Source organism: Ipomoea triloba, chromosome 11 (assembly GCF_003576645.1).
Source record: "Ipomoea triloba cultivar NCNSP0323 chromosome 11, ASM357664v1".
Taxonomy (NCBI): Eukaryota; Viridiplantae; Streptophyta; class Magnoliopsida; order Solanales; family Convolvulaceae; genus Ipomoea; species Ipomoea triloba.
Genome location: NC_044926.1, coordinates 4,589,213 through 4,616,399, shown reverse-complemented (window position 1 = coordinate 4,616,399; position 27,187 = coordinate 4,589,213). Strand labels below are relative to the sequence as shown.

Below are 27,187 nucleotides of genomic sequence, written 5' to 3'. Positions count from 1 at the left end.
TTTTTGGGTGACATGCGATGTTGGTTTTTACTATTTGAGGGTGTAACTTAATAAATCTTACGCATACTTATGTGTAGTAGTTTACAAATCACACAAAAGAGATAAATCGCACTAAAAAGATTATATACAACAAACTTGATGGAGAGGGTATTGGCTGACGTCATCAACTTTGGACACGGACTCTACTCGGTGTGTTATCCAATGTGAAAAATGATATATGGACTCCTTAGGAATAAACTCATACCAATTGTAATTTTATTAATAGAAAAGAAAGAAAGTAATAAAATCTGAATTAGAACACCTTACCTAAGCATGAAATTAAAATCTTTTTATAATTTAAGAACAAAAACTACAATATATTTGTTACTATACATAAATTTGTATACAAATAACACAATTGATTTAAAAAAGAATATGTAAAATTATTATTCGTGTAATTTTTTTTTGAAAGTATTATTCAGTATAATTCTAGTTGATAAATAATCACAATGTAATTCTAGTCCATAAATAACCACAATCATAGATAATAAATAACTTTAACTAAAAGTAAAATTTGGGAGGGTTGCTCCTACCACCAATTATTATGTATAGTGATATTATTGTAAAAAATCATTGAATTTTTCTAAAAATTTAGGATTCATTTCATAGTTAGCAGTATGAAGTGGCGTAACGTTAGATAGCCGGTTTATCGGAAGAAAAAAAAAACACAAGAAAAATTGATGCTCGCCAGTCGCCACCAACACATAACTCTTGCCGATACAGTGTGTTGTTAAAGAAGGAAGAAGAAGCAGAGTATCGGCAATTGTCCGAAACCACAATTGCCACAATTCGCCGTTTGGGTATCTCTAGAATGGCCGGTAAATTTATTTAAATCTTCTGCCGTTCCTTTTTCTTTTTGACGCTACAATTTAGTGCACTGCTACTTATCTTTTAATACGTATTTGTTGAATTTACTTGAACTTCGTGTTAAGGAAAAGATGGATAACGAGTTTTAGTTTGTCGCGTAATTGTGGAGTTTAATCCTTTAACTTTTGTCTCTATGGGTAGTTTTGACGAAGTGATGCTGTGTATAGCCATGTTTGAATTAATTTTGCTGAATAGGATAAAATGAAACATAGACTAAATCTTTAGCTTAGTATTAAGTATACTTCAAGGTTTTCCATCCGTTTTCATGGCTTATTTAATTGGTTATTTGATTGCTCTGTGGTGCTAATGGTGTGAACCAGATTGTTAAAGAAATAATTTAAGCATCTTGTCATGGCAAATTTGAGGCTTTGCAGCCATGCTTGAAACTTTTAGGATTTACTGTAGTTTTTTTTCCTAAATTGATTTCTCTTCTGTTATCATTAGGTGTCTGATAGTTACAATTTGTGAATGGGGATTTTATTGGGTTAATTGCAAATTATTGTTCCACCAACTTGGGCTTTAGTTTTCATGGGCGTTTAGGAATGAGCCGGATGAATAGCCAAGTAGGTGATATCTACAGATAATTCTAATATCAGAGAATGACATGCTTTGGTAAAGAAAACTGCAAAGAATTGCTAAGAGACATGCTGTTGCTGATGAGAATCTATAGGGAGACTTTAATGGGGATAGTGTGCAATTTATACCAAGAGAATCAACTATGATGGAGTAAGAATTCTATAACATCTAATAGAGAAATATTCCTTTCAAAAATTCTGCAACATAGTATTCAAGCCCTTTCAACCTATAGCCTGATAAGATTGAAATCTTTAACTTTATGCAGCAATATCAGGGAAGGTTGTCCAGAATTCTCTGGTAGCAAAACGCTGCCAGCAGAATAGAAAGTTCAGCACTCAATACCGACAAGGCTATTGTAACCTTAATAGGTGCAACTTTCTTCCACCCTTAGTGGGGAAGTTGGCATGGAATGGAAACTCTACCATGCTATTGTGCCCATTGTCAAACTCTAACCGAGGAAGTGTGACTTGCAATGGTCTGTTCTAGACTCTCAGTATTCAGGTTGATATCGTATGCAACCTTAGGCTTCTGGACTGTTGAAATGCTTTGCGTACTTAGTTTTTATTTATATGCCTCTCGATCCTTATTTTCCTTTTTAAATTCTGGTTGCTCTTATTTCTCCCAGGATGGAAATGATAATTATTGATAAAAATATTATCTGCATCGTAAGATATTTTCATTGATCACTAGTTATACTCATAAATGGACCTTTTGATGCAGCTGCAGTATCTGGAACAGCTGTACCATCTATTGAGAAAAGTGACTTTCTTAAGCTGCAGAATGGCAGGTACTTGGGTGTGCCCTTGCTGGATATATCCTTTTCCTACAGTTATCGTTGCACGTACTTTGTACTACATGGTTTCCCATAAAGAATTGCAGTCTCTAACATGAATTGGTTAGTGACATGTATGCTTGGTTGTATGCACACACGGGCACAAAGTAATTAAAAAAAACACTAAAAGGTGTGTACGAAGATTACGAAAAGTATACAACAGGTGAATCAAGAAAGTTGAGGCCATTGATAGGAGCAATGGTGGTTATAAAACATGTAATATGAATATAATTTTTGCAATTTCTTTATTCTTAGGGAGCAAGGATATTTTTTTCCTAGTATTAGCCTTATATCTATCTCTGGATTGTTGCAGTGACATCCGTGGTGTTGCTGTTGCTGGTGTTGAGGGAGAACCTGTTAGCCTCACAGAGCCCGTTGCAGAAGCAATAGGAGCGGCTTTTGCTGCTTGGTTGCTGGAGAAAAAGAAACTTGATGCCTCTAGATCTTTGAAGATTTCCATTGGGCATGATTCACGAATTTCTGCACAGAAGTTGCAGGTTTTGACCACTACCTGAATAAAAGATATTTTACAGAAATTTTTTTAAATAATCCATGCACTTATCACTTATTAGAGTAGGGGCATTGTATATTTTTATCTTCAAATGTTTAAATATCCATGCTTTATAGAATGATCCTATTCTTACAAGAGATTAGAGATAATTTCTTATCTCCAAACAACTGTTCCGTAACAAAATTGAGCTTTATTAAAGTGGAAGGACCATAATGAGCTGTTACTTTTTGATACTTATTAGTTGCTTATTGTTCTGGTTAAACTAATAATTGGATTCTCTCTTTTTCAGGATGCCGTTTCTCGTGGACTTGCTCGAGCCGGGATGGATGTCATCCAATATGGGTCAGTGATGTATTTCAATATGTTAATTGCAGTATGCAATTGAGAGATAATTGGTCAATTTGTCTACACCTAGAATTCAAAAACTTAAGAGATAATTGGTCAATTTGTCACAATACTCTTTAAGTTTTTGAATTTACATGAATTTTTATTTCCATGTAGCAAATAATATTGGATTAGTTGAGAACTATATTCAAGCTACATGTTTTATGGGCTTTTCTAACAGTAGATATTTTTCTTTTTGTAACTTTTATAGATTAGCTTCAACCCCGGCTATGTTCAATAGCACCCTTACTGAAAATGATGAAGCTTTGTGTCCAGTTGATGGATCCATTATGATAACTGGTAAGTATAAAATCGATTCTGTTACTAGACAGTAGAACTTATAGATAACCTTAATTGTCCGAGAGAAGTATGGGTTGTTTAGCTATTCCCGTTGTGTGGAAGTGGAAAGCAGCTAGATAACTTTTGTAATTATTGTTAATTGGTTTTCTAGCAGTGGGGTATTTTACTTATGTATTGTGTAACTGGTCTATAATCAGCAAGTCATCTTCCCTACAATAGGAATGGGTTTAAATTCTTTACAAATGCTGGGGGTCTTGGAAAAGCGGACATCAAGGACATCTTGGAGCGTGCTGCAAGTGTATACAAAACATTCACTGATGAAGATTTAAAGATTACTGTACCAAGAGCTTCTGTATCTGTAAAAAGAGTGGATTACATGTCTGTTTATGCATCGAATCTTGTAGCAACAGTTCGAAGAGCTGCCAGTAATATAGGTAATTGTTTTGTCATATATTTGGTTGAAGCAAATAACAAATGCAGACATTTTTAGAGACAAAAATATTGGTTATCACTATAGAGTTGTCATGCCATCAATATTTATTTTTTGTAATGATTGTTAATATCATTAATGTCCTCTTTTCTTAATTTCTCAGAGAAGCCCCTGGAGGGATTCCATATAGTTGTTGATGCTGGAAATGGAGCCGGAGGGTTTTTCACTGTAAGTTATTAGTTAATTAGTTTGGAATTTTCATGGTAGATATTCGTAACATAAAATGGAGTAGATGTTTACAACTCTGTTGGATAATTGTTTTACTGGGTTATCAGGGTAAAGTTCTTGAGCCATTGGGTGCCATTACTTCTGGAAGTCAGTTCTTAGAGCCAGATGGTAAGATGTACTATGAGATTTTCATCGTGATGTCTTGTAGGGTTATATTTGATAAAAATTTATCTTTCCAATCAGGTATGTTCCCAAATCACATTCCTAACCCAGAGGATAAGACAGCAATGAAAGCTATCACTCAGGCTGTGCTGGATAATAAGGCTGATCTGGGTATCATCTTTGATACCGATGTTGACAGGTGATTTCATAATGATCTTTGACCTTTGAATTTATTGGACATGGATTGCTTTACTTTTCTGACATTAGTATTGGTCAGATCTGCTGCTGTGGATTCACGTGGTCAAGAGTTTAATAGAAACCGTTTAATTGCTCTAATGTCTGCTATTATCTTGGAGGAGGTGAGTTCCTCTTCTAGGTCATACTCTCTCATAAGTCGTAGTCATTGCTTCAACCTGGATCTCACCGGAACTCACTCCCTTGAATTTTTACCAGCATCCCGGGACCACTATTGTCACTGACAGTGTGACTTCAGATGGGCTGTCGACATTTATTGAAAAGAAACTAGGTGAGAATGTGAGATGGAAAATTATGGCAATTGTATTCTCAAACTTCACTGAGGCATTAATATACTTATCTCAATGATCTTTCACAGGAGGAAAACACCATAGATTCAAAAGAGGCTACAAGAATGTCATTGATGAAGCTATTCGGCTGGTATGAACTTGTTTACAGAAACTTATCATATGTAGAAACTTTCATGATATCTGAGGTTTAAATAAATCATTTATCCATACAAAGACCTGAATGCTTCAACAGTTTTCATGTAATTTTTTTATTTGTCTTTGTACATTTTTGTCAATATGGGAGCAGATTGGCTTTGTTTAGGATTGTTTTTTAATAGATTGCTTATGGCAATGAGACTTTTACTGAAATGGGCCGTTTTTGGACATTGTAAAGACTGATGGGACCTCTTCAAGTTCCGAAGTTATAAAATTGATGTTCGTATATGCCTGATGAATGGATTCAATTTACACACAAGTGAAAAATTTTAACAAGATGATTCTATATAGCTGTTTGCCCAATATTCCTAGGATGAAGTAGTTTTTTACTTATGCTTTGTCTCATTCAGATGGTGTAAATAATTTCCCGGTGAGAGGTTTTGAAAATGACTATAATGTTGACAGAACTCTATTGGCGAGGAGTCACATTTGGCTATTGAAACTAGTGGCCATGGAGCTCTTAAGGAGAATCACTGGCTCGATGACGGTGCTTACCTCATGGTATTCTCTTCATTTGAACTAGAATTTACCTACATCGGTTCTGTCTGTGTGTGTGTGTGTGTGTGTGTGTGTGTGTGTGTGTGTGTGTGTGTGTGTGTGTGTTGGGAATGGCTAAAGATGTAAATATGTAATTCTTGCTAGTGATAACAGTTTCTACCAAATAACATACTTTAAGGTTAAGCTACTGAATAAGCTTGCATCAGCTAGAGCATCTGGAGAAGGAAGTGGAAGCAAGGTCTTGACAGATTTGGTTGAAGGTCTTGAGGAGCCCGCTTTTGCCGTTGAACTGAGATTAAAAATTAATCAGAACCATCCAGGTCTGGAAGGCAGGTAATACTAATAAACTAGACATCCTATCGGTGAATTTAGTCTCCCCTAGTTTAATGCTGAAATTTCATTCTTTCAGACCTTTCAGAGAGTATGGAGAGACAGTTCTTAAAAAATTGGAGAATGCTGTCGACTTGGATGCAAAGCTTCAGAAACCCCCTGTTAACTATGAAGGGGTAAACTTATTGGAAATATTACATTTGAGCATAAACAGTATTATACAGCGATGAGTGCACTGAATTTTGTTGTCCTCAGGTTAGAGCCTCCGGTTATGGTGGGTGGTTCCTCTTGAGACTCTCGCTTCATGATCCTGTTCTGCCTCTTAATATTGAGGTATACCGTATACTTGTTCTTTACTTTTCAAATTTATGGATGGCGTAAAAATGTAATTTTTATTTTTAACGAAAGTGTCAAACTAATACGAATGCTGCTTTATCACCCAGGCACCTAGTCATGATGATGCCGTGAAACTTGGGCTTGCTGTTTTTAATGCCGTGAAGGAATTTACTGCACTCGATATTTCTGCGCTAACTAAATTCATCCAAGTTTGAGTAAGCGAGTTCTTGCAGGCTCTCGAGGCTTCCAATTGTTCATGGCTGGTATGCTTCTGCATCTTCGATATTTCTAGGATAGTCACTGAAATGTTCTTTTAGCAATGGCAATCATTTGTCACACAAAATGACAACACCAATAATGGAACAAAGGATGTGACAACATTACAGTTGCTTCTTGAAATATAATGCTACAATTTTGGTTAGTTCTGATGTGCTGGGACTGTCTATACTGAAACATTCTTAATTTAAATACTAGAATACAGCTCATTTACACATCAGACAATGTGGATGTTTGCATTGCATCTGCTTATGAAATCCAAATTCATCTGTTTCATACCTTCATAAGAAATTATATTGTGCCAGGGTTCATATTGCTATATGACTTGTGAATTGTGAATCAACACCTGCAATCTTAATAGCATCGTTCATTTCCAGTTGCACATTGCTACCTGTCTCTTGCAACAAATTTTCATTACTTTCTTGTGATTTGGAATAACCCCGGTTAAATTGATTAGACTGTTAGTTTAATAACTACAAAGTTTCAAGTTCAACTCTCAGCCGGTCAACTATGGGTAACCTAAGCTGGTTCATTTCCGGTTTTTTTTTTTTTTTTTTTTTTTTTTTTTTTTAAACTAGGAGCGAGGTTTATTCAATGCAATCTCAAGTAGTGGCTACGGTTTCTCTAGTCGCCAAAGAAGCCTGTCACTTGCATTTTATACATTTATACAAATTTCTTGGGGCTACAGTTTCTCTAGTTGCCAAACAAGCCTGTCCACTTGCATTTTATACATTTATACAAATTTCTTGGGTGATCTAACGGTTGACTGTATAATCATAAAATTTAAAATTTGATCTGTCCGTTGACTTTGTAATCATAAAATTTAAAGTTTGATTCACGGTAGGAGTAGTCTTGTGGCATTCTTGATTTGAACCAGTTAGCTATGACAACTTAGGCTGATTTACTCTTTATGGTCCATTGTCGACTTAGATCACAAACTAAAATTTACTCAATGCACATCCTCGGATAGTAATCGTGGGTTTCACTTGTCACCTAAAAAAAAGCTCTCAACTCTTGAAGCAATTCAACCAATAAAGGAGTTAAGTCCCCTATAAAGATGATAGATAATATATAGTAATACTAGAATCATTTCAATTTGTGGAGTGGAATGACTACACTAGTTATAGTCTTGTACATCCAAGAAGCCTGTCCCCTGTACTTTATACATTTATACAAATTTCTTTCCTTCATGTTTACATGTGTGACTCATCTTCCTACTTCTATCTACCTTTTACTGTTTAGAAGCTTCATCATGAAACTGAACTGAACATCTGGAGAGATTCTGGGTTGAGGCCAGTTAGCTCCTTCTGCCACTTTTATGACTTTGAACCCTTGCCCTGTGTACAGTTTTGTTGCTCCAGGGTTGCTGATGTCACAATGTAGCGCGATGGCGCGACACCCCCAGCTTCTCGCCTTAGCCTCGGCTTTAGCGATGAGCTTCTTCGCTATCCCCTTCCTGCGAAAGCTCTCCCGGACAGCAACATTCGATATGTATGCAATCCCAGTTCTATAAATGACCATTCAAGCACAGGTAAAACCACTTGAAGTAATAGTAGATGAAAACACAAATATAGGGAAAGAACGACGCTCGGAAGACAATAGTTAACTGACAGATGTGTTTTGTCTCAACTAAAAGTTTAAGCGGAAGACAATAGTTAACTAACAGATGTGTTTTGTCTCAACTAAAAGTTTAAGCGAAGACAATAGTTAACTGACATGTGTTTTGTCTCAACTAAAAGTTTAGGCGAAGACAATAGTTAACTGACAAGTGTGTTTTGTCTCAACTAAAAGTTTAGCGAAGACAATGATTAACTGACAGATGTGTTTTGTCTCAACTAAAAGTTTAGCGAAGACAATGATTAACTGACAGATGTGTTTTGTCTCAACTAAAAGTTTAGGCGGGGTACTGAGGCTACAAGAGTATGTCTAAACTCACCTTCTTTGCCGCAGTGGTCCTTTTCGAGGGAGAAAATCAGCGACAGTGTCCACAGTGAGTATCCCAGCCACATAACCCTTATTGACGAGACTCAATCTCCCATCAATTCCCCCAATCTTGAATTCTTCGCTTCCTAATAGAAAAGAACCCTCCTCCGAGCTTCCAGTGACAGCAACTAGACAAGTCCTCTCGCAGCCATTAGGTATGGAGAATCCAAACAGCATTCCTATCAGTCTGTCGATTCGTAACACGAAATCGAGAGGGAAGGAGTACTCTGGGAAGAAGGAGCTGCAATGAGTCTCGGCTACTTCCCAGCAGTCCTCCAATCTGGCCTCTCTAACCACAATCTCAGGCGATACAGTCGGGAATAGTTCAGCTATTTGACTAGCCCTACAAAGACCTGTAACACAAACCAAAATACTTCGATTTAAACCAGTATAAAGTACAAGAACCCCACAAAAACCAACCAAAATAAAGCCCTGAACCGTCTTTCTTGACACCAATGCTGATACCTCAACTGGCTTTCATTTAGATCCATAGTTCAAACAAGGTGTCAAAAGAACTAAACATTTCAATTTTCAAGATCAAAAGCTAGATGTTCTTGTAGAAAGCTATGTTCCAAAAAACAGGTAATATTTTATAAATTCATCAAAAAATCCAGGGCTTTTCCACAGCACATAGCTAGAACACAAAAGATCCTAATTCACAGAATTTTGCATCCTACCATCGAAACATTAATCAATACTATCTTTAACATTGCCATAAATTTTCCTCTAGCACATATTTTCATATCCCACAAAAGTCAGTTCTAGAAAAAACTAAGGAACCATCTAATTCCATAGTCTGAATGTCTGATAACTCTTGTTAATGCAGAAAACCATAATTCAAATTGATAAAAGCTCACATCTTGCATCTGGGTATCTCTAAAACACACAAACACACACATACATATAATATAAAATACTGTCCATATGTATATACATGTGTGTATAATAGACAGAAAGGAGGCGAAATTGGACCTGATCTGCAGAGAGGAGTGAGAGAAGCAGGAGAAGGGTTAGGAAGAGAAGCCTTGAAAGTGGGAGAAGAATGGAATTGGATCTTGTTGAAGCCCAGATTGAGGGCGATGACATTTACAGTAACTGAAGAAGAAGATGATGATGAAGACGATAAAGAAGAAGCAGCAGCGACAACCCCTCCAGCTTCACCAAATGGTAAAGCTCGCATTTTTGCACCAAACCAACCCGACCCTTCACACACACACACACTGAATCTCTCTTTATCTCTCTCTTTTTCTCTCTCCTGGAGAGAGAATGGGGAAACGAGAAGAAGGGGAGGTAGAGAAGATACTTTTCTTATTCTGCGGTTTGGTTTGTTTGTGAGTGGTGGATAAAGACAAGGCAAGAATGTATGAAAAACAACAATTGAGAATACAAGTGGGCTCATTCATATGATCCATGGAATCCATCATTCCTCCCTCCAGCAAAAACCCACTATCTTCACTCTTCTACTCTAATTTTTTTACCCATTCATATGCTGCGCCTGATGGATTCTGAACATTCAATATGTAATTGTGAACATTCAATATATAAATTGTGTGTTTTGGACTCAGGTTTATAGATTTGGACTCGGATTTATAGAATAATGGCCAATGGTGGCGGTTTAATTCTTCAATTTCGCAATAAAAATGAAAGTTTTTATAATGACGAATGCTCTGTAAAGTTGTACATTACATTTTATAAGTTGTACTTTTTATATACTTCTAGCAAAATACGATATATAACTTTATAAAATATGTGATATTATAAATTTTTGTTGAGAAAAACGAGATTAAGAAATCAAAAATAAAGAAATAAATGAAAGAATAACACAAGATTTACGTGATTTGACAATATGTTATCTGTGGTGACCTTTATATTCTTCCAACAACATAATAAAACAAGCAATAAAAGTGTCAAGACTAACAATATAACTATAGGTTGAGGTTTATTTCATAGAATAATTTTAGATAGCGTGATATTTTCTTAAAATTTTATATTACTTAAATTTTTACCAAAATCTTCTTAAAGATTTGGTGTTCACATTATCAGGGTGAACGGAACATCCTCTAAAGACTCTTTTAATGATATCATACAATATTATTTGTATTTTTTCTTTAAAGAATTGTATTTTGTGGCTTGAGCTGTAACTACCCTTGCAAATATCAAAGACTTTTTCCCGCTGAAATGAGTTGTACTCCTTGATTGTGTTGTTGTACTTCAATTATTTTTACCATTTTGCCCTTAATTTAATGTATTCAAGAGGGTAATTAGTAATTTCATCAGTTGCTTAGTTATGTAACCAATGCAGCCCAAAACTCTGTTGTCCAAACGTAACTTTATCTAAAGCATGTTCTACATGTGAGCTATCAACCATAAACAATGAATCACAGTTTCTCTGTACCACAAGAAAACCTGTTTTCCCAGAGAAGATTTGCCCTCTCTCTCTCTCTCTCACTTGAAACATCACTTTCTTGTTTGAGATGAGAAAAGCGCAAACCAGAGGAACTGAAAATCGGCCACTCTTAACGCATGGTCTGCTACAATGCGACGGGCAAACTCTTGAAGAAAGCTAAGGTGTAGGGCGATGTGGACTTTCCGAACAGAGAACACCAAGGCGGGAGCTTCTTGAGGATTTCTGCGGTTTTTGGAGTTTGTCTGTCTACGTCGGTTCTCAGTTTCAGTAAGACGGGTTCCACTTCAGATCCTTTGTTGATTCTTGCACGGGAGTCGTTTTTGTGCCAGAAAAGCGTCAAGCTGAACTTGGTTGGCGCTTTCTTCCCTCCGGAGAATTGAATGGTGTGCCAACCGTCTGTACCGCTCTTATCGCCAAGCGAAATCAACTCCTCGGAATCATCTGCATCGCGTCGAGGTAAACAAAAATGTAGATGTTATAATCTAAGATTGGACCAGTGTCACTCAACTGAGCTATAATGCACATGGGGTCAAACCACACTAAAAGACTGAATCCAATCAATCAGCTAGTCTAATCAACTCATATGTTCTCTCTTATATTTTCAACATGAGAATCTTAACAGTCGAAAAAGATCAAATTTAGTAGTTTATAGTTTTAGATAGGGCAGACGGAACTCGTACCTTTCAGCTGGAAGTCTTCTACTTCATCGGTATTAATTCCCAGGCTCCAACGAGTGGAAACTTTCGTATCAACCAAGACGTGAGTAACTCTGCTATCCCCCTTTATATCGCTCTCGACATGAAGAGCGGGAATATCTGATTCCTTCCAGCCAATTTCAGCGCTCTTGTTCGTCCAACAGCTGTACTTGACGGAGAAAGTCACAAAATCAAATGGCTTATCCCTACCGCAAATAAATCCTTCCCCAATCTGTTCAGCTTCTTTAATCAAGTTTCCAGGAGTTGTCGAAAACAGAGAGATGTATGACACGGGATCTTGCTGTCCCGTTGCATCCACGACATGCACAACCTGCAAACCAATAGTGTACGGCTTTTAAGACCTAAGAAGAGCGAGTAGAATAGCCTCTCGTAATATTTTGTACATAATTGAACCTTAGATCTAAGTTTAATAATGTTCGTGACACATCATCACATATGCGAGAACTTGGTATCAAGTAGTTTTTGATAAATCTTTTTGGTGATCTACTCACATTTACAGCTCTCGCCGTGTCTTCAGTAAATGGTGGAATAACGCCTAGTAGCACCATGCCAAGCGAGACGCCAAACAAAATACAGGTTGTAATTACAAGCGGAACCTTTGCACCTGAAAACCAAGTGGACTGTAATAAATAAACTCTTCTAGATTCATTCAAGCTTAGCTCATCAAGTTCGAGCAGTATATACACATATGCAACCATAGTCAGGAGATTGCAAAGAACACATACCTGAAATGTGAATATATGACAGTAGATAAACCAACGTCAAACACACTATAGCTGCAATAAATAACGCAAGAATTACATTTCCCAGCCACTCGGGCGTGCCACCAGGATTCCTGCCGTATAAGAAAGAAAAACGGAGTACAATACTTACAAACCATTCTCCAAACGTCTAAAAGAATACTGATAAAATTCTGAAACAGATAAAGCCTCTAAAAAATGGGATATGACAAATTAGCGACCTGGATTAAGGTTGAGGTTTGTATTCACACACTCTAGAACTCAACTAGCATTTATTAGGTATCTATTTTTGCGGGATTCTATCATCTCTCTGATTTTAAAATTTTCGGGTTTGATAGCTGTACTTTAGTCTCTTCTATATTTGAATTTTGAGAAAGGTTTTCAAATTAAACTTAAAAAATTTTCTAGCATAAAACTCTTTCAGTACAAAGATGATCTTAACTATTACCTTACAAACCGAACTGAAGTTCCAATTACTGTACTAACCAGCCGAATAATCAAGCCAGAAGAAGTTAAAAACGGCACAGACAATCCAATCAGCAGCGTTAGAGTTTTGAGCGGTTTTGGTAGCCGAGCTGGTGATAAGGTTGCATCAAGTAGACCATCTGGATATTCCATAATATAGATTAGTTCATGAAATATTCATCATCTTAATAATTTCCGACTAACAAAAACAAAAATGTGATCTCAATTAAACTAAAGTCGTGAGAATTAAAAATCTATGTAAAAGTAACTGAAACAAATTTTGCTTTGATCAGATCTCGGAGGTTCGTATTATCATGTAGGTAGGTAGATGGCTGTAAATGGAAACTTACAAGCAAATGCGGGGGGGACGAGCCAAACAAGGGCCAAATAAGAAGATCCAATCTTGAAAAAATGTCCCACCGACAAGAGAATAAGCCACTGCAAGAGACCGGCTTTAAAGATCCATCTTTCAGCATCTAACTTGGCCACAGCATGTCGGACAGCAGGAGGCAAAGTTGCCTTCGTTTGTGAAAATGTGCGCGATAAGTATTTCTCGAGAACGAGATAGCCCACATGCTGACCACCGAAAGCCCCGAGAAGAGCAGGTGCAGCGAACAAGCCAACTACCAGCCACGGACATGAAACAAAGGGAACTGGTGACGGTGATACGAGTGGAAGGACAAAAGCAACGAGGAGGGAGAAACCTATAGAGCATATCCACATGAGCACAATACTCAAACACGAAAACGCCACTGAGACTACAGCTGAATACCCTCCCACAAATAGTGATACAATCCATATTAAAAGTGATTGCAGGATCACTGAATTATAGAGCATATCAGCAAATTGTTGACGGAATACAATCATGTATGTTCCCTGTTTTTGGATAAGAATACATTAGAAATCAATATGCAAAACCAATTTCAATGTCATCAAATATACAAATCCCAAGATAAATAGTTGAACCAAAAACAAAAACCAAACATTATATGTTGCGATTTAAAGTACCAAAAAGTCAAAGTATATAGCTGTATCCTGGGAAGATTTTCCTTCGGATTCAGTCGCATTGCCTCCAGGAAGATTAGTCGATGCTGCAGCCCTAAGCAGAAATGCCAGCATATTTTCGCCAAGATGTTGGAGAGAACCGGGCTTCAAAAGTGATAACTTGTCATTCTGGATGAACAAAATAACCAAACACAAGAAGCTCATTAGAATTGATAACCAAATTGAACGTAGGGAAATATTTCTAAATAAAGTTTGTTCTCTGTTAGAATTGATAACCAAAATTACAACAGGTAAAAGATTAACCAACAAGCAATGCTTGCACTTGAACAACAATGCATTCTACTTGGAAAGGAAAGAATTAAAAACTGAAAATTCTACTTGGAAATAAATTCCTGCCACTCTCTACAGGCTACCATTACTATAACTTCTATCTCAAGTCAAAGACACAGAAACCTAAGAAGCCTTTTTGATTTAGTATTGGTCAAAAAGCAATAGCTTTTACACTATAGCTTATATCTTGGGAGTGAAATGTAGAATATCCAAATTCTATATCTTACCTTTGTATGGTATATAGCTGTATTTTCTGTATATGCAAAGTCAAGGCCTGAAAGACCACCTAGTTCTCTGTATACTTGAAAATCAGTTGCAGATTTTATTACCCCAGAAGTAAATAAATCCTGCAGTATGAAGTTGTCCAGAATGTAAATTTGAGTCATATAACTCCGAAATCAATTCAAAAATGGAAAAATATGATGCTTTTATGGCATAAATATGTTCAAACAATATGCACAATAGACCTGTGCAACAATTTGGGCAGATGGGTATTTTGCCACTTGTGCGTAGTTCTCAATTGCCCATGGATCAGGACCGGCCTGTTAATCAAATAGCAAGTGAAAAAGGAAACAAATATGAGGGAGAGAAACTAAAGGAAGATTAAGGGTACAAGTATACTAGGACGGCCCCATTTATCGAACACGTGCAATTGTAAACCTTATTATATCATCAAATGAAAAATTATTAAAGGTAACTTGAAAGTATGGCAGTTTCCTTTATTAAGTCTAAGGCAGATCTATTTTCAGCCCAGAACATGTGTACACAGAAATAAGATCAAATGAGAAAATTAATTTGTAGATAACAAAATTAGACCTGAAAAATTCCTGATTTCCCACCAATACCCATGGCTTCCAAGTCAATAGCCACTCGGACAATATCACTCCAAGGGTGCTGCACAAATAACATAGAGAGGTCACTTGATAATTACTGCAACTTCTAGGAGAAAGTAGATAGGTTCAAACTTATTTATAAATAATAATGCCAGTTATTTTCTTACTATCCAAAACACAAAAGGTGATAATCTATTTTCTGGTAGATTAAGCTTCACCGATAGAATGGCCAAATCAGGGTAACTTGAAGGATACAAGTACTATTGTATTTCAAGAGGTAGTCAGGTAGCAAAGGGTAGGGAACAGAAACAGCTAATAAACAAAACCAGAAATAAAAAAACAATAAGCGGTAGAATGGACAAGTCTTCAGTGGAGAAAACCTGAGTTACAAAGCTATGAGCACCATTCAAGCCTTCCTCCTCCCCAGTATTAAACAAAAATATGACAGAATTCTTGAAACCATGGGCCCAGTGACAGATTCCCCGAGCAAGCTCCAACATAACAGCTACACATGAACTACAGTCTCCAGCTCCTTCCCTAAATTTAAAAAAAAAAAAAAAAACATCAAACCAAAAAAGTTAGAACTAATCTTTATTATTTTGTGTGTCTCAATGCAGATAGAAGTGATGTTGTCTACTTCCAATGAGATAACATGAAGAATGGATGATGAAAGGACACCTAGCTTTTTCCATAGTTGATGAAGACTAATGAAAACAAAACAGTAATTCACATTATACATGTTAAAACAGTGAAAATGAAGTCAGCAGTTGAATAAGTTTTACAAAATGATCAGCTATCTGAAGTTTAGAGTAAATAAACAAAAAATTCTAGTGAAAGGAAAAAGTATTCACTCAACCAATTCTACCAAAGAAGTAGGTTAAACCAGAACTCAAATATTCCAGTATCCTTCTTTCTTTCTTTTTTTAACATTTTTTTTTTGTGAAAATCATAATCTTTGTATACCATTCATATCATAAAAAGGCTAAAGTATATGGTTAAATGGTTAAATACTTCTTAAAAGTTATTATAGAGCATAAGAAATCAGTTTTGAAGGAAGTAAGTCATTTTAACAACATAAGAAGGAAAGAAGCTTTCAAGGAAGAAATCTGTTTTGCACTCCTGCTGTTTGGCAAAGAACAATACCAACTATCATGAGTTCAAGATTTTCCAGCATTCCAACACATATTGACAAATTTATATAACAAGCAACATCCTCCTCAGAAGAAAGAAACTCATATTTGGAAAAACAGATATAGAAAACAATGAAAACCCATACGTTGAGAAAACTGTATCAATGTGGGAAGAAACAAGAATCGCATTGCCCTCTGCTTTATTTCCATATTTTGGTGATATTCGCAAAACAATATGATTCAGATCTGAATAAACAAGGGTTTTCCCCTTAAAAAGCCCACCGACAAGATGATTAGCACCAGAATTCGAATGAAAAAGGTCAATTTCCACATCAACTTCCCAGTGAGCCTCCTTCTTAATAGCTTCTGATGCTTGCAAGACATACTGCAATACATGCACCAAATTTATGACATGTTGTAAGTAAAGGTGAAAATGCTCACAAGAATTATCAAAAAATAATTAGTAAATTAAAAAAATAAAAAGAAATAATTTGTGCTATAAGCATATAGTTATAGAAATCTAAAGCTGATCAAATCACTTCATCTTCCATTGTATATGATAATTACTTAGTCATATACCTTTAATCAAATACAATCCTTACAGAACTTGCATTGTTCTTTATTCTTGGAATTCCATATAAATTCACCAAAGAATAATTTTTTTTTATAGTAGATAAAACCCAAATTTAAAACACATTAGAAGCAAACTAGCAATTAAACAGCAAAATTAACCAAGCTAAGTAAAACAGATTAACAAGTATACCTGCAGCGCACTGTCTAGAGAATTAGACCCAACGGGGTGCGGGCCAAGTTCAGTCAATGCCTTAACATGCTTCATGGCCTCAAGCTCAGAGAAGCCTCTTTTACCGGCATGCTCAGCACTGAGGGGCTGAGGTAGACTCTCATACTGATAACGATACACCGCCCAAGTTGAATATACAACCAACACAAAGAACACTAATATCGAAATTCCTGACCTCTTAGCCACCAAATGCACACCAGATTTCACTCGGAAACCCCTCTCACTACTTGTATTACCTCCACTAACAGTATTTGACTTAGCAGCAGCTTTAGGCCTCTGTCTCATTTTGTTTTACCTTTCTTATTATAAATCTTCAATTAACCATAAACCTGATCAAGCAAAATTAACAAATATAACTTTAAATTCCCATGCTTTTTAAAGAAAAATAGACACCCTTAATTAAAGAATTTCGATTAATCTAACACTTAGCAAGCCTATTGGTTTCTCTAGTTTGTGGGTACAAAACTGTGAGAACGAACAATTAACGAAACGATCAGATGCGAAGAGCAAAACCCAATGAACCGTAAAAAGATAAGATTTTTTTGGGTGGGGCGTCACTGAAAAGGTCAACGACTGGATATCATGAAGCATGGACTCATGAGAATGCTGGTGTTCAATATACAAAGATATACATACAATCCCACACAAACAAGCATGTATATGAATGTAGTACCGAAAAAGCAGGAAAAAAGAAGGCTTACCTTATTTTGGAGTGGTAGAGAGAGAAGAAAGGTGGGAATTGGTCTTTTGAGTGAGTTTGAGATCAAGAAAACAGAGCAACGATGGCAGTATTGGCTGCTCCGTCTTCAATATAGTTGGATTTTTATTTCTTATCAGGCTCGGAGTACACCGCTCGAGCAGTTGAGTCCTGTATTGACTCTTGACTGATTTTTTTAATTTATTTATTTATTTTTTTTTGTTAGACTATGAGGTATTCCGAGCAAGCCTTAACTCATATCAGGCATCTTTAAGGTGTACCATACTCGGTCTAATTCTCATTCGCACCGGGCCGGCCCAATTAAGGGACAAAGTGCTGGCCAGATTGGTTTTTCCATACAAGAGGAGGTTCGAACTCCCGACCTCTCTAAAGTGACAAGAGTGCTCGGCCACTCACGTCAACCAAGCTGGTTTTTATTTATTTATTTATTTAGTCTGAGGAAAAATGTAGAAATAAGCAACTGAACTATTTGGGATAATAATGAAGTCATCGAACTCGAATAAACTCCAAATTCATTCCTGAATCTGGAAAAAAAAAAAAAGAAGAAGCAATTAGCATTTTTAGCAAGTTAATAACAAGTTTGTGTTGATTAGGATATCATGTGTAATTTTTATTTTATATTTTTTGTATTATTATCCTACTAAGCATTTGACCATAAATTTAAAAAAAAAAATTAAGCATTTGACCTTCCCACCACTAACTAATAAATAAATTTAATTACCAATCACATGATGACACCTCAATAGAGGAAATGCTAATTGCTTAGTATGATGTTTTTTGTTTAGTTTTTCTTTTAAAGGGCCAAATGTAAAAGTATAATATTTTTACATTTTGATGTAAAAGTATTACATTTTTCATCAAAAACATGACATGTTCCCTTATAAGTAATGTTGATAAGTATTTGTTACTTATTAAAGTAAATGTAACACTTATGAGAATAAATGTAATACTTTTAAATTAAAATGTAAAAGTAATATTTTTTTTTTCAAAAGTATTATATTTCCTCATATAAGTAATACATATTTTATTCTAAATTAGTATTATATTTTTCGGTATAAGTATTACATTTTCATTTTTACACAATCCATTTCACAAATAAAAATTCATAAGACGATCTCAAACAAGTTTTTACCCGTACATTAATACCTCCCATTTGATAACCAATTGACATAAACTGTGACTGAGGACCACTTTTTGGTACAAATATAAAAGTTCAGCTAGATCATTTAAAAGTTTAGATTAAAATTCGCACTGCCCAAATTGTCATGGGGAATATTTCTAATATTAACTATGATTCAATAGTTTGGAATCGTTAGCTAAAAATATACTATTAATGCATCATACTAATATAACGAGTTATACATTACATTTATACTGTTGGAATGTGTGGTTATTCCTATCCTAGATAGCACCTTAACAGACTTTTGAACAAGTTTTCAGCTCATAACTATATTCGAATCGCGATAAATTTTAATGTCACACTTCAAGTGTGTGAGAGCTCTAAGAAAAATAGAATAAAAAGAATAATATATTTCTCTGCTTCTTAATCTTTATATACAATGTACATATTTATACTAAATTATTAGTACACATAATAATTAACCTACTAACGGTTCGGGGTCCACCCAGATTCGCTCTGGGAGGCACGAGAGCTGGGTCAAGGGAAATCGTCACTTATGAGAATTGAACCCGAATTCTCCCGAAATTCCTGAAATTCTTCCCCACAAAGAGAGCTCAGTTGCCACTTGAGCTACCCCATTGGGTTCTAATTGTGCACTCTAATTGATTCTTTCTTTTCAACTTTCCCTAATTAAGCTACAAGGTAATGGTTATACATCATTTTCTCCTACCTAATCAATCATCTCTAATTATAGATTTGTATTGTTATTCTATTTAATTTCATAGTAAGAATCCATGATTGCAACTCATACTCAACGAATTCAACTTCAATGTTATTGCCACATAAACAGTTCTTTGAATTCTTAATACTTTTAAAACATCCATTAACTAGTGAATTAATTTGATGGACAGCAAATGAACATTGACTTTTTCACTATTTTTATTTTTCATACAAAAAATAAAATCGAAGATTAAAAACATCTTATTGATACCACTCAATTACAAGGTCTTTATTGGTTTTTCCATTATTCGTGATACAAATTCATCACAACTCACAAGATGGTGCTTATACTTTTACTCACTTGCCACATAAACTGAAGTGAGTAAAGGGTCTGCAACAGAATCAACAGAAATAGCATCCAAGTAAGCTAAGGTAAAGGGTGAAGATGACTTCCCATACTGAGAACACCAAGAAGGCAACTTCTCCAGAACTGCAACCATTTCTGGAGTTTTTGTGTTTACATCTGCTCTGAGTTTCAGCAACACATTTTCGCCTTTCGATCCCTCCACGATTCTTTTCCCGGAGCTGTTTTTGTGCCAGTAAAGAGTCAAGTCGAACTTGGTCGGAGAATTCTTCCCTCCTGCAAATTGCAGGACATGCCAACCATCCACACCATTCTTTTCTCCACCAAGTGAAACCAGCACTTCAGATTCATCTGCATTATTGCATCCAAGAAGAAGGTATAATAAGTTCATCATACTTCCCAGTTTCAGACAGGGCAAATATTATTCGCCCTGTCTTTACTAATAGTGCAAAGGGAATAGCTCATTCCAGGGAATGCTATTCCCAGGAATAAAAAGGACAAACTAAACGATGGAATAGGTCTATTCCAGAGGATGGTATTCCATTCCCGGCCTATTACATAAACCAAATAAGCTGTAAAAGAAACTCTACCTTTCAGCTGGAAGTCTTCAATTTCATTGGTGTTAATGCCCAGGCTCCAGCGAGTCGAATTTGCTGTGTTGATATGGATCAAAGTAGCTCGTCGGTTATCTCCCTCGATATCTCTGCCAACACGAAGCGCGGGAATCTGGGATTTCTTCAAGCCAAGTTTAGCAGTAGGCTCTGTCCAGCAACTGTACTTGACAGAGAATGTCACAAAATCAAAAGACTTGTCTCTACCACACACAAATCCTCCAAGCTTTTCAGCCTCTACATCCAAGTTTCCAGGAGTCGTCGAGAATAGAGAGATGTACGACACCGAAGAGTTTCCTGTTTGATCCACAACTTGCACAATCTATATACACATATACCCACAGAACAAGAATTTTAGTCCTAAGAACAACAATCTGGAACTTGGTACAAGAAAATTTAGAATTAATCTTGTGTTGATGTTATACTCACATTTACAGCTCTTGCAGTGTCGTCCACGAAGGCTGGAACCATTTGCAGTGCCACCATGCCAAGCGAGGCGACAAACAACACACAAGTAGTGATTACAAATGGAGATTTTGCACCTGGAAATTAAGCATTAGTACACTGTAAGGAAACTCTTCCACATGAAGTTATACCTGCAAATTAAACAAAAGTATGAAACTTGTGGCACCTGAATTGTGAATATATGGTAGAACATAAGCCATTGTCAAGCACACTATAGCTGCAATAAGTACTGCAACTATTGCAGTGGGTATCCAGTCTGCCTGCTCTCCAGGATTACTGCAACATGAGACAAATGAAGTGTGAATATTGATATGATGAAGCCTTCAAATTAAACGTTGGGCGGAGGCCATGAAGGGTCAAATTCAGCACCAGGTGGCTAGGGGATTGTTAGGCAGAGGCCTGAAGGGCCAAGTCTGGCAGCACCACCACCATGTGGCTAGGGGATTGTTAGGCTGAGGCCTAAAGGGCCAAGTCCAACATCATCTCGCGAAAATGTTGTGGTAAAAGGAAGTAAATTTGTGTCTTTACTACGGGCTATAACTTTTGGCGTAGTGATAAAAGCTTGATCCTAACATTAACATAGAAAACTTTCAGTATAGCTGTCTTAGCTATTACCTTACAAACCGAACTAAATATCCAATCAGTGTATTCACCAGCATAACAAACACACCAGAAGAAATTGCCAATGGCACTGTCAGTCCTATCAGTGATGTTAATGGGTCTAGTGGTTTGGTTGATTGTGCTGGTGATTCAAATAAGACATCTGCACATTCCAGAGTAGAGGTCGATTAGTAAAAGATGTGTTCTGTCTCAACTAAAAGTTTAAACCCGAGGACAGTAACTTACAGGCAAGTGCAGGTGAGACAAGCCAAACCAAGGCCAAATAAGAAGAGCCAATCTTGAGGTAAGTTCCCACAGCCAGGACAATTAGCCACTGCAACAGACCAGCTTTAAACATCCATCTTTCAGCCTCTAACTCACACTCACTCACATCGTCGTCTTGGACAGAAAGAATAAAACTTTTCTTTCTCTCCGAGAATGTGTATGACAAGAACTTCTGAAGAAAGAGATAAACCACGTGTTGACCGACGAAAGCCCCTAGAAGAGCAGGGGCTGCAAACAGGCCAATTGCCAGCCATGGACTCGCAATGAAGGGAACAGGCGTTGATGACACACTTGGAAGGACATACGCCACGAGGACGGAGAGACTAACAGAGCATATCCACATGAGAACAATACTTAAAACTGAAAATGCCAGTGAAATTAGAGCTGAAAGCCCTCCCATATACAGTGATGCAGTCCATACGAAAAGGGATAGTATTATCACTGCCTTGTGGAGCATATCAGCAAAACTCTGAGGGTATACAACCATGTATCTTCCCTGTAATTTTGGATAAGTATACATTAGGGCAAAAACCCAAAATCAAACAATATAAGAAGTGGTGATTTGAACTTTGAAGTACCAATATGTCAAAGTATACAATTGTATCCTCATCCTCCTTTTCAGATTTTCCACTGGATAGAGTCTTCTTGGGTGTTGGAAGATCAGATGATGATGCAGCCTGGAGCAGAAATGGAAGCATATTTTCACCAAGGTGTTGAAGAGAACCCGGTTTCAAAAGAGCAACCTTGTCATTCTGGATCAATAAAACACATAATAATCCTCAGAAAAATAATTTACAGTAAGAAACTAAGAATGCATACTAATCTAACATCCTCTGATGTCTTACCTTAGTGTGGTAGACGGCTGTGTTGTCTGTATATGCAAAGTCAAGGCCGGAAAGACCACCAACCTCTGTATACACTTGAAAATCAGTTGAAGATTTTATGACCCCAGAAGAAAACAAGTCCTGCAGTACCAAAAATTGATTTGAAAATGAGGCTGGCAACCTTAGTCAAGTTGGTTAGGCAGTAGACTTGGTAACCACAGGTTACAATTTTGACTGCAAGTGGCTGGAAACAGTCTATTGACCTTCTTGGTTTGAGTTGGTCATCTAAGGCTAATTTATCTCCTTGTGGTCCTTTAACGACTAGAGTCACAAGGTGCAGTTTACCTAGTGAACAACTTTAGATACTGGCTGCACTGTCCCTCGTCACTCGAAAAAATATATTTGAAAATGTGAGAAAAATTCAATATGCACATGAACATATATAAACCTGCAGACCTGTGAAGCAACTTGGCCGGATGGGTATTTTGCCACTTTTGCAAAGTTCTGAACAGCCCATGGATCAGGACCAGCCTGTTAAGCATAGAACAAGTGAACAAGAAAATAATAATGGGAACATTATGTAGCTAATTAAGCTAGATGTCAGAATATACCTGAAATATTCCTGACTTCCCACCAATACCCATGGCTTCCAAGTCAATAGCCACTTTGATAGTATTTCTCCAAGGGTGCTGCATGAAAGACACAGAGAGCTCACATGATGACTATTATATTGCAACTCTCCATACTAAACAAAAGAAGCATATATAACTGGGTTCATACTGTTCTCAACTACAATGTTACAAGTTCGACTCTTTGCCTATGAGCCTTTTTAGTTTGAATTGGTCAACTATGAGTAGTCAAAAGACAAAGTTGACCTAATATACTGTACACTCTCTCAGGTATAGTAGCTGTAGATTTCCCTCGTCATAGATCCAAAAAAACAGAAGCAAATTAAAAGTGATCGAAAACCTGAGTTATAAAGCTATGGGAGCCATCCAAGCCTTCTTCCTCCCCAGTATTAAACAGAAAGATGACAGAATTCTTGAAGCCAGTGGCCTGCTGAGAAAGCCCACGAGCAAGCTCCAACATAACAGCAACATTAGAAGTATCATCCCCAGCTCCTTCCCTAATAAACATCAAATCCAACCAATTATAAAACTCCAAAACTACTTTAATTTGCATATATGTTAGTTACAAACAAATACAGATACAGAAAGCATAAAAAACACATGCATACGCTGCGAAAACCGTATCGACATGGCCAGAAACAAGAATAGCATCGTCTTCCCCCTCTCTTAATTTATCTGCAGAAGATTTTGGTGATAGCCTCATCACAACATGCTTCAGATCCGAATAAACAGGGGTTTTCCCGACATATAAACCGCCGACAAGAGTATTAACGCCGGAGTTTGCATGAAAGAGTTCAACTTCCACATTAACATCCCCGCACGCCTCCTCCTTAACACTCTCTGCAACTTGCAACACATACTGCCATGCATGCATGCCACAAATATATGTTCAAAATTAACAGCAGAATGAACCAAGCTATAATATAATGATATTAATATATACTCCCTCTGTCCCATTTTATGTGTATGATTCGGTTAATGAGACTGAGATTATTTTTAATTCAAATTTTCATAATATTAAGTTTGGACAGATAAAATGGGACGGAGTATATACCTGCAAGGCAGTGTCGAGAGCGCTGGAACCGAGGGGGTGCGGGCCGAGTTGACTCAATGCCTTAACATGGTTCATAGCCGCCACCTCAGAGAAGCCCGTTTCGCCGGCTTCCTCGGCACTGAGGGGCTCCGGCAGAACCTTAAACTGAGAATGAAAAACCAGCCAAGTCCCACACACAACAAACGTAAACAACACCACTATCTCGTACCCTGCCCTCTCCCCCATGTTTTTTTTTTTTTTTTTCGTATAACACTTCAAGTGAGGACAGTACAATGTTATTACTAGTTTAAACAAGAGAGTGTACAGACTACAGAGAAGCTAGCCTAGCTAGTGGTGGCAAGAGGAGGCAATATCAGGGTGCTATTTATGAGCAACCAATTTCAATGGAACGGCGTCGTATCATTGAGTTATTAGCATACGTCGGCAAATTATGATATGGACCCAAGTCCAAACTTCACAAATTTATAACTCTATCGTCACAATTTTGAATATTATGTTCACAAATCTACAATTCTATATTTACAATTTTAGATTTCAATATACAAAATTATATTATTCAATATTCACAATTTTTTAACTCTATATTCACAATTTTGTTATATAAATTCAAAAATTGTGTTATACTATTGAATATAGAGTTCTTGAATTGTGAACCTAGAGTTCTAAAATTGTGAAAATCGACCTGATTCCACCTTGCAATGTGAATCCAAGTTCATGGCATAACAACCGGCATACGTCCTACATCTTATAAGTATATACATTTTTTCTTATGGGCCTGTGATAAGTTCAATTTTGTGTTAATGACAAAGTGTTGGTCATATTATTTTGTATACGAAAAGAGATTTTGAATTCTTAACATCTTTTAAGTGATGTTGTGATTAAGCTGACATAGCTGTGGCCCTTCCCAGCGGGAGCTACTCTCACATTCTATCACTAAGTGCCTATATCATTTTCCGCGCGGATGATATGCATTTCTTTTGACCCTAGTTTTTTAAAGCTAGATCTTGAAATTGTGCATTCAAACATGTATTGAATTTTTGAAAAAAAAAAAAACGGTTGCAAAAATTTTAAGAAAAATTACTGATGAGTTTCTAATGTAAAAACATGCGTAAACTTAACACGAATGCACTCTAAATTTATGTGCATTGTAGACTTGTAGTTCCTAACAATTTTTTAATTTTTTCATTCTTTTTGTTAAATACATTTCACAATTGACAATTGACATGTGGTTGGTCCTTACCATGTCTAATTTGTGCAATTACATCAGGCTCAATTCCTAATTTTACTAAAAATGGTTGAAGAAATTAATATAGAACAACACAAATTAGTGGTACTGCGTGAAGACACATCGTTCAAATGATTTAAATTAAAAAATATGTGTACCTGTCTTCTAGCTCCACAGTCGTTAATTTAATTGATAATTAATGCATGTGCAGAAATCAATCTAATCAAATAATTGTCAATTTGTCATTGTGTGTTAATGAGCATTAATTAATTGGATATGTGGAGATATCAATATAAACAAATAATTGTGTTGATGATGCTCTGAGCCTGTGACCAGGACTACTTATTCAGTTCAGGAAACCACGCTTTTCACGTGACCTATGTTGGCCGGCACGAAAAAGAAAATACTATTTATACTCTCAAATTTTACTCTCAATTTTTATCATTTCTTACCAATATTAGATATAGATAACTTTTCTTGAATCCACAAAATAAAAATATCCTATACATGCTTGTTATATGAGTGAGTATAATTGATAGAATAAACTTTGGGAGTCTCCATGGTAGAACTCCTCCTAAAGCTAGTCGATAGCCATGTCGTCCGTACGATTCGATCACAACTTAAATATTTTGCAAATGCCCTAAGCATTAGTCTACTTGATGAGAAGCATCAATCAAAAATTATTTTTCAACGGTATGATAAGTGTTCAATTCTTCACACGAACATGGGAGATTTTTGTTTGGATTGGACTCCGTGTGTTAAAGTGTATAGTTTGGTGTCAAATTTCAAAGTTATATTAATTTGATTTACCTTCTCATGAGCATAGGGATAAGTTCATTAGGATCCAATATATAATTCGACGAAGTTGAAAAATTAAACTTGGGTTGTCAAAAAGAAAAATAAAAGTAAATTCTCCCAAATTTAGACCATGATCCAAAACAACGTCCTTTCGTTTGGTCATTCACTTTTGCAGTAAGTACATAAACTTAAATCTATATGTACACAATTTATTAACTACAAATGTATCATGTAACATTGCTCTAAGTTCATAATATGTGAATTGTAAGTAAACATAATAAAGCTAAAAGTTCATAAATTGAGTGTTTAACATGTAATCATAGTTATGGTATAATGTGCTTGCAGCTAACAAATTATGTACATGTAGTATCAATGTTGTTTTTGCTTGCACAAAAAAAAAATAGTTAACAAATTAGGTAAATATATAAACTTAGAGTTAAATGTTCATAAATTGAACATTTGATATGTAATGATTATGTTATATATAGCTTTAAGAGATATTTGGTTGTGATGGTTTTGTTGGAGCCAGGTATAGAAGTATAAAACGGGGGTAGGAAAATAGTAGTATTATTGTCGCGGCCTGATGTATGGGTTGAAGGTTAGGAACCCATACCACTAGACCGGGGAGGATTAAGTGATCCCAAGTATCTTGTCTTAAAGGGAAGGAAGAGTGCATATTTATAGTGTAGAGGGCCTTCTATATATATTGCTGACAAGTGTACAACATCGGCAAGTCTTCCCTATCTATCTTCCACGTGTCCATGTATGTCTTGTTTCTTCATCGACATCTCTAGCTTCTCACCCACCTTCTCTACTACGCCTCTCTACCCCTTACTACCACCCCCCCCCCCCCT

The 27,187-nt window shown here is 36.4% G+C and overlaps 4 protein-coding genes across 6 annotated transcripts; 1 reads left to right on the top strand and 3 right to left on the bottom strand.

Annotated features, from left to right (window-relative positions):
* The first annotated feature begins 651 nt into the window (after positions 1-651).
* LOC115996548 (phosphoglucomutase-like) lies at positions 652-6,783 on the top strand. 3 transcript variants are annotated; one of them, XM_031235819.1, is made up of 19 exons: positions 654-857; positions 1,430-1,632; positions 1,748-1,957; positions 2,203-2,269; positions 2,628-2,811; positions 3,115-3,167; positions 3,421-3,509; positions 3,707-3,943; positions 4,103-4,167; positions 4,275-4,335; positions 4,411-4,528; positions 4,607-4,688; positions 4,783-4,855; positions 4,943-5,004; positions 5,475-5,570; positions 5,746-5,900; positions 5,977-6,073; positions 6,153-6,230; positions 6,341-6,783. In XM_031235819.1, exons 3-19 carry the CDS (start codon positions 1,906-1,908, stop codon positions 6,446-6,448), a joined length of 1,677 nt encoding a protein of 558 aa, XP_031091679.1. In that variant the 5' UTR covers positions 654-857; positions 1,430-1,632; positions 1,748-1,905; the 3' UTR covers positions 6,449-6,783. The 3 variants fall into 3 exon arrangements, with proteins under 3 accessions (XP_031091678.1, XP_031091679.1, XP_031091680.1); XM_031235818.1 differs by lacking the exon at positions 1,430-1,632 and having other exon boundaries at positions 652-857; XM_031235820.1 differs by lacking the exons at positions 1,430-1,632; positions 1,748-1,957.
* Positions 6,784-7,541: 758 nt separating this feature from the next.
* On the bottom strand, positions 7,542-9,815 carry LOC115995654. Its single transcript, XM_031234755.1, has 3 exons — positions 9,465-9,815; positions 8,446-8,845; positions 7,542-8,016 (listed from the first exon to the last, which is right to left on the bottom strand). Exons 1-3 carry the CDS (start codon positions 9,670-9,672, stop codon positions 7,734-7,736), a joined length of 891 nt encoding a protein of 296 aa, XP_031090615.1. The 5' UTR covers positions 9,673-9,815; the 3' UTR covers positions 7,542-7,733.
* A 967-nt stretch (positions 9,816-10,782) lies between these two features.
* Positions 10,783-17,759, bottom strand: LOC115996844 (endoplasmic reticulum metallopeptidase 1). Its single transcript, XM_031236274.1, has 14 exons — positions 17,622-17,759; positions 16,882-17,249; positions 16,265-16,503; positions 15,369-15,525; positions 14,972-15,049; positions 14,623-14,697; positions 14,383-14,502; positions 13,829-13,993; positions 13,171-13,696; positions 12,804-12,960; positions 12,341-12,450; positions 12,107-12,219; positions 11,580-11,925; positions 10,783-11,340 (listed from the first exon to the last, which is right to left on the bottom strand). The coding sequence occupies exons 2-14, from the start codon at positions 17,203-17,205 to the stop codon at positions 11,024-11,026; spliced, it is 2,727 nt and encodes a 908-aa protein (XP_031092134.1). The 5' UTR covers positions 17,206-17,249; positions 17,622-17,759; the 3' UTR covers positions 10,783-11,023.
* Positions 17,760-19,716: 1,957 nt separating this feature from the next.
* Positions 19,717-24,616, bottom strand: LOC115997232 (endoplasmic reticulum metallopeptidase 1-like). The gene is made up of 13 exons (XM_031236746.1): positions 24,311-24,616; positions 23,865-24,115; positions 23,597-23,753; positions 23,239-23,316; positions 23,084-23,158; positions 22,649-22,768; positions 22,382-22,555; positions 21,765-22,299; positions 21,534-21,681; positions 21,085-21,194; positions 20,883-20,995; positions 20,433-20,775; positions 19,717-20,193 (listed from the first exon to the last, which is right to left on the bottom strand). The coding sequence occupies exons 1-13, from the start codon at positions 24,533-24,535 to the stop codon at positions 19,832-19,834; spliced, it is 2,691 nt and encodes an 896-aa protein (XP_031092606.1). The 5' UTR covers positions 24,536-24,616; the 3' UTR covers positions 19,717-19,831.
* Between the last annotated feature and the right edge of the window lie 2,571 nt (positions 24,617-27,187).

Bases quoted from the DNA above. Each gene is read 5' to 3' on its own strand.
- LOC115997232 (XM_031236746.1), bottom strand. From the start codon at position 24,535: ATGGGGGAGAGGGCAGGGTACGAGATAGTGGTGTTGTTTACGTTTGTT. The intron at 22,556-22,648 runs GTAAGACATCAG...TTATTGATCCAG, and splicing joins CAGCCGTCTACCACACTAAG to AATGACAAGGTTGCTCTTTT. The intron at 20,996-21,084 runs GTGCCACAAGTT...CTTAATTTCCAG, and splicing joins ACCATATATTCACAATTCAG to GTGCAAAATCTCCATTTGTA.
- LOC115995654 (XM_031234755.1), bottom strand. From the start codon at position 9,672: ATGCGAGCTTTACCATTTGGTGAAGCTGGAGGGGTTGTCGCTGCTGCT. The intron at 8,846-9,464 runs GTCCAATTTCGC...TTTGTGTTACAG, and splicing joins CACTCCTCTCTGCAGATCAG to GTCTTTGTAGGGCTAGTCAA. The intron at 8,017-8,445 runs GTGAGTTTAGAC...GGTCATTTATAG, and splicing joins GGACCACTGCGGCAAAGAAG to AACTGGGATTGCATACATAT.
- LOC115996548 (XM_031235818.1), top strand. The intron at 2,270-2,627 runs GTACTTGGGTGT...GGATTGTTGCAG, and splicing joins CTTAAGCTGCAGAATGGCAG to TGACATCCGTGGTGTTGCTG. The intron at 3,510-3,706 runs GTAAGTATAAAA...GTCTATAATCAG, and splicing joins TGGATCCATTATGATAACTG to CAAGTCATCTTCCCTACAAT.
- LOC115996844 (XM_031236274.1), bottom strand. From the start codon at position 17,205: ATGAGACAGAGGCCTAAAGCTGCTGCTAAGTCAAATACTGTTAGTGGA. The intron at 13,697-13,828 runs GTACTTTAAATC...ATCCAAAAACAG, and splicing joins CTATATACTTTGACTTTTTG to GGAACATACATGATTGTATT. The intron at 12,961-13,170 runs GTAAGTTTCCAT...TGGAATATCCAG, and splicing joins CGTCCCCCCCGCATTTGCTT to ATGGTCTACTTGATGCAACC.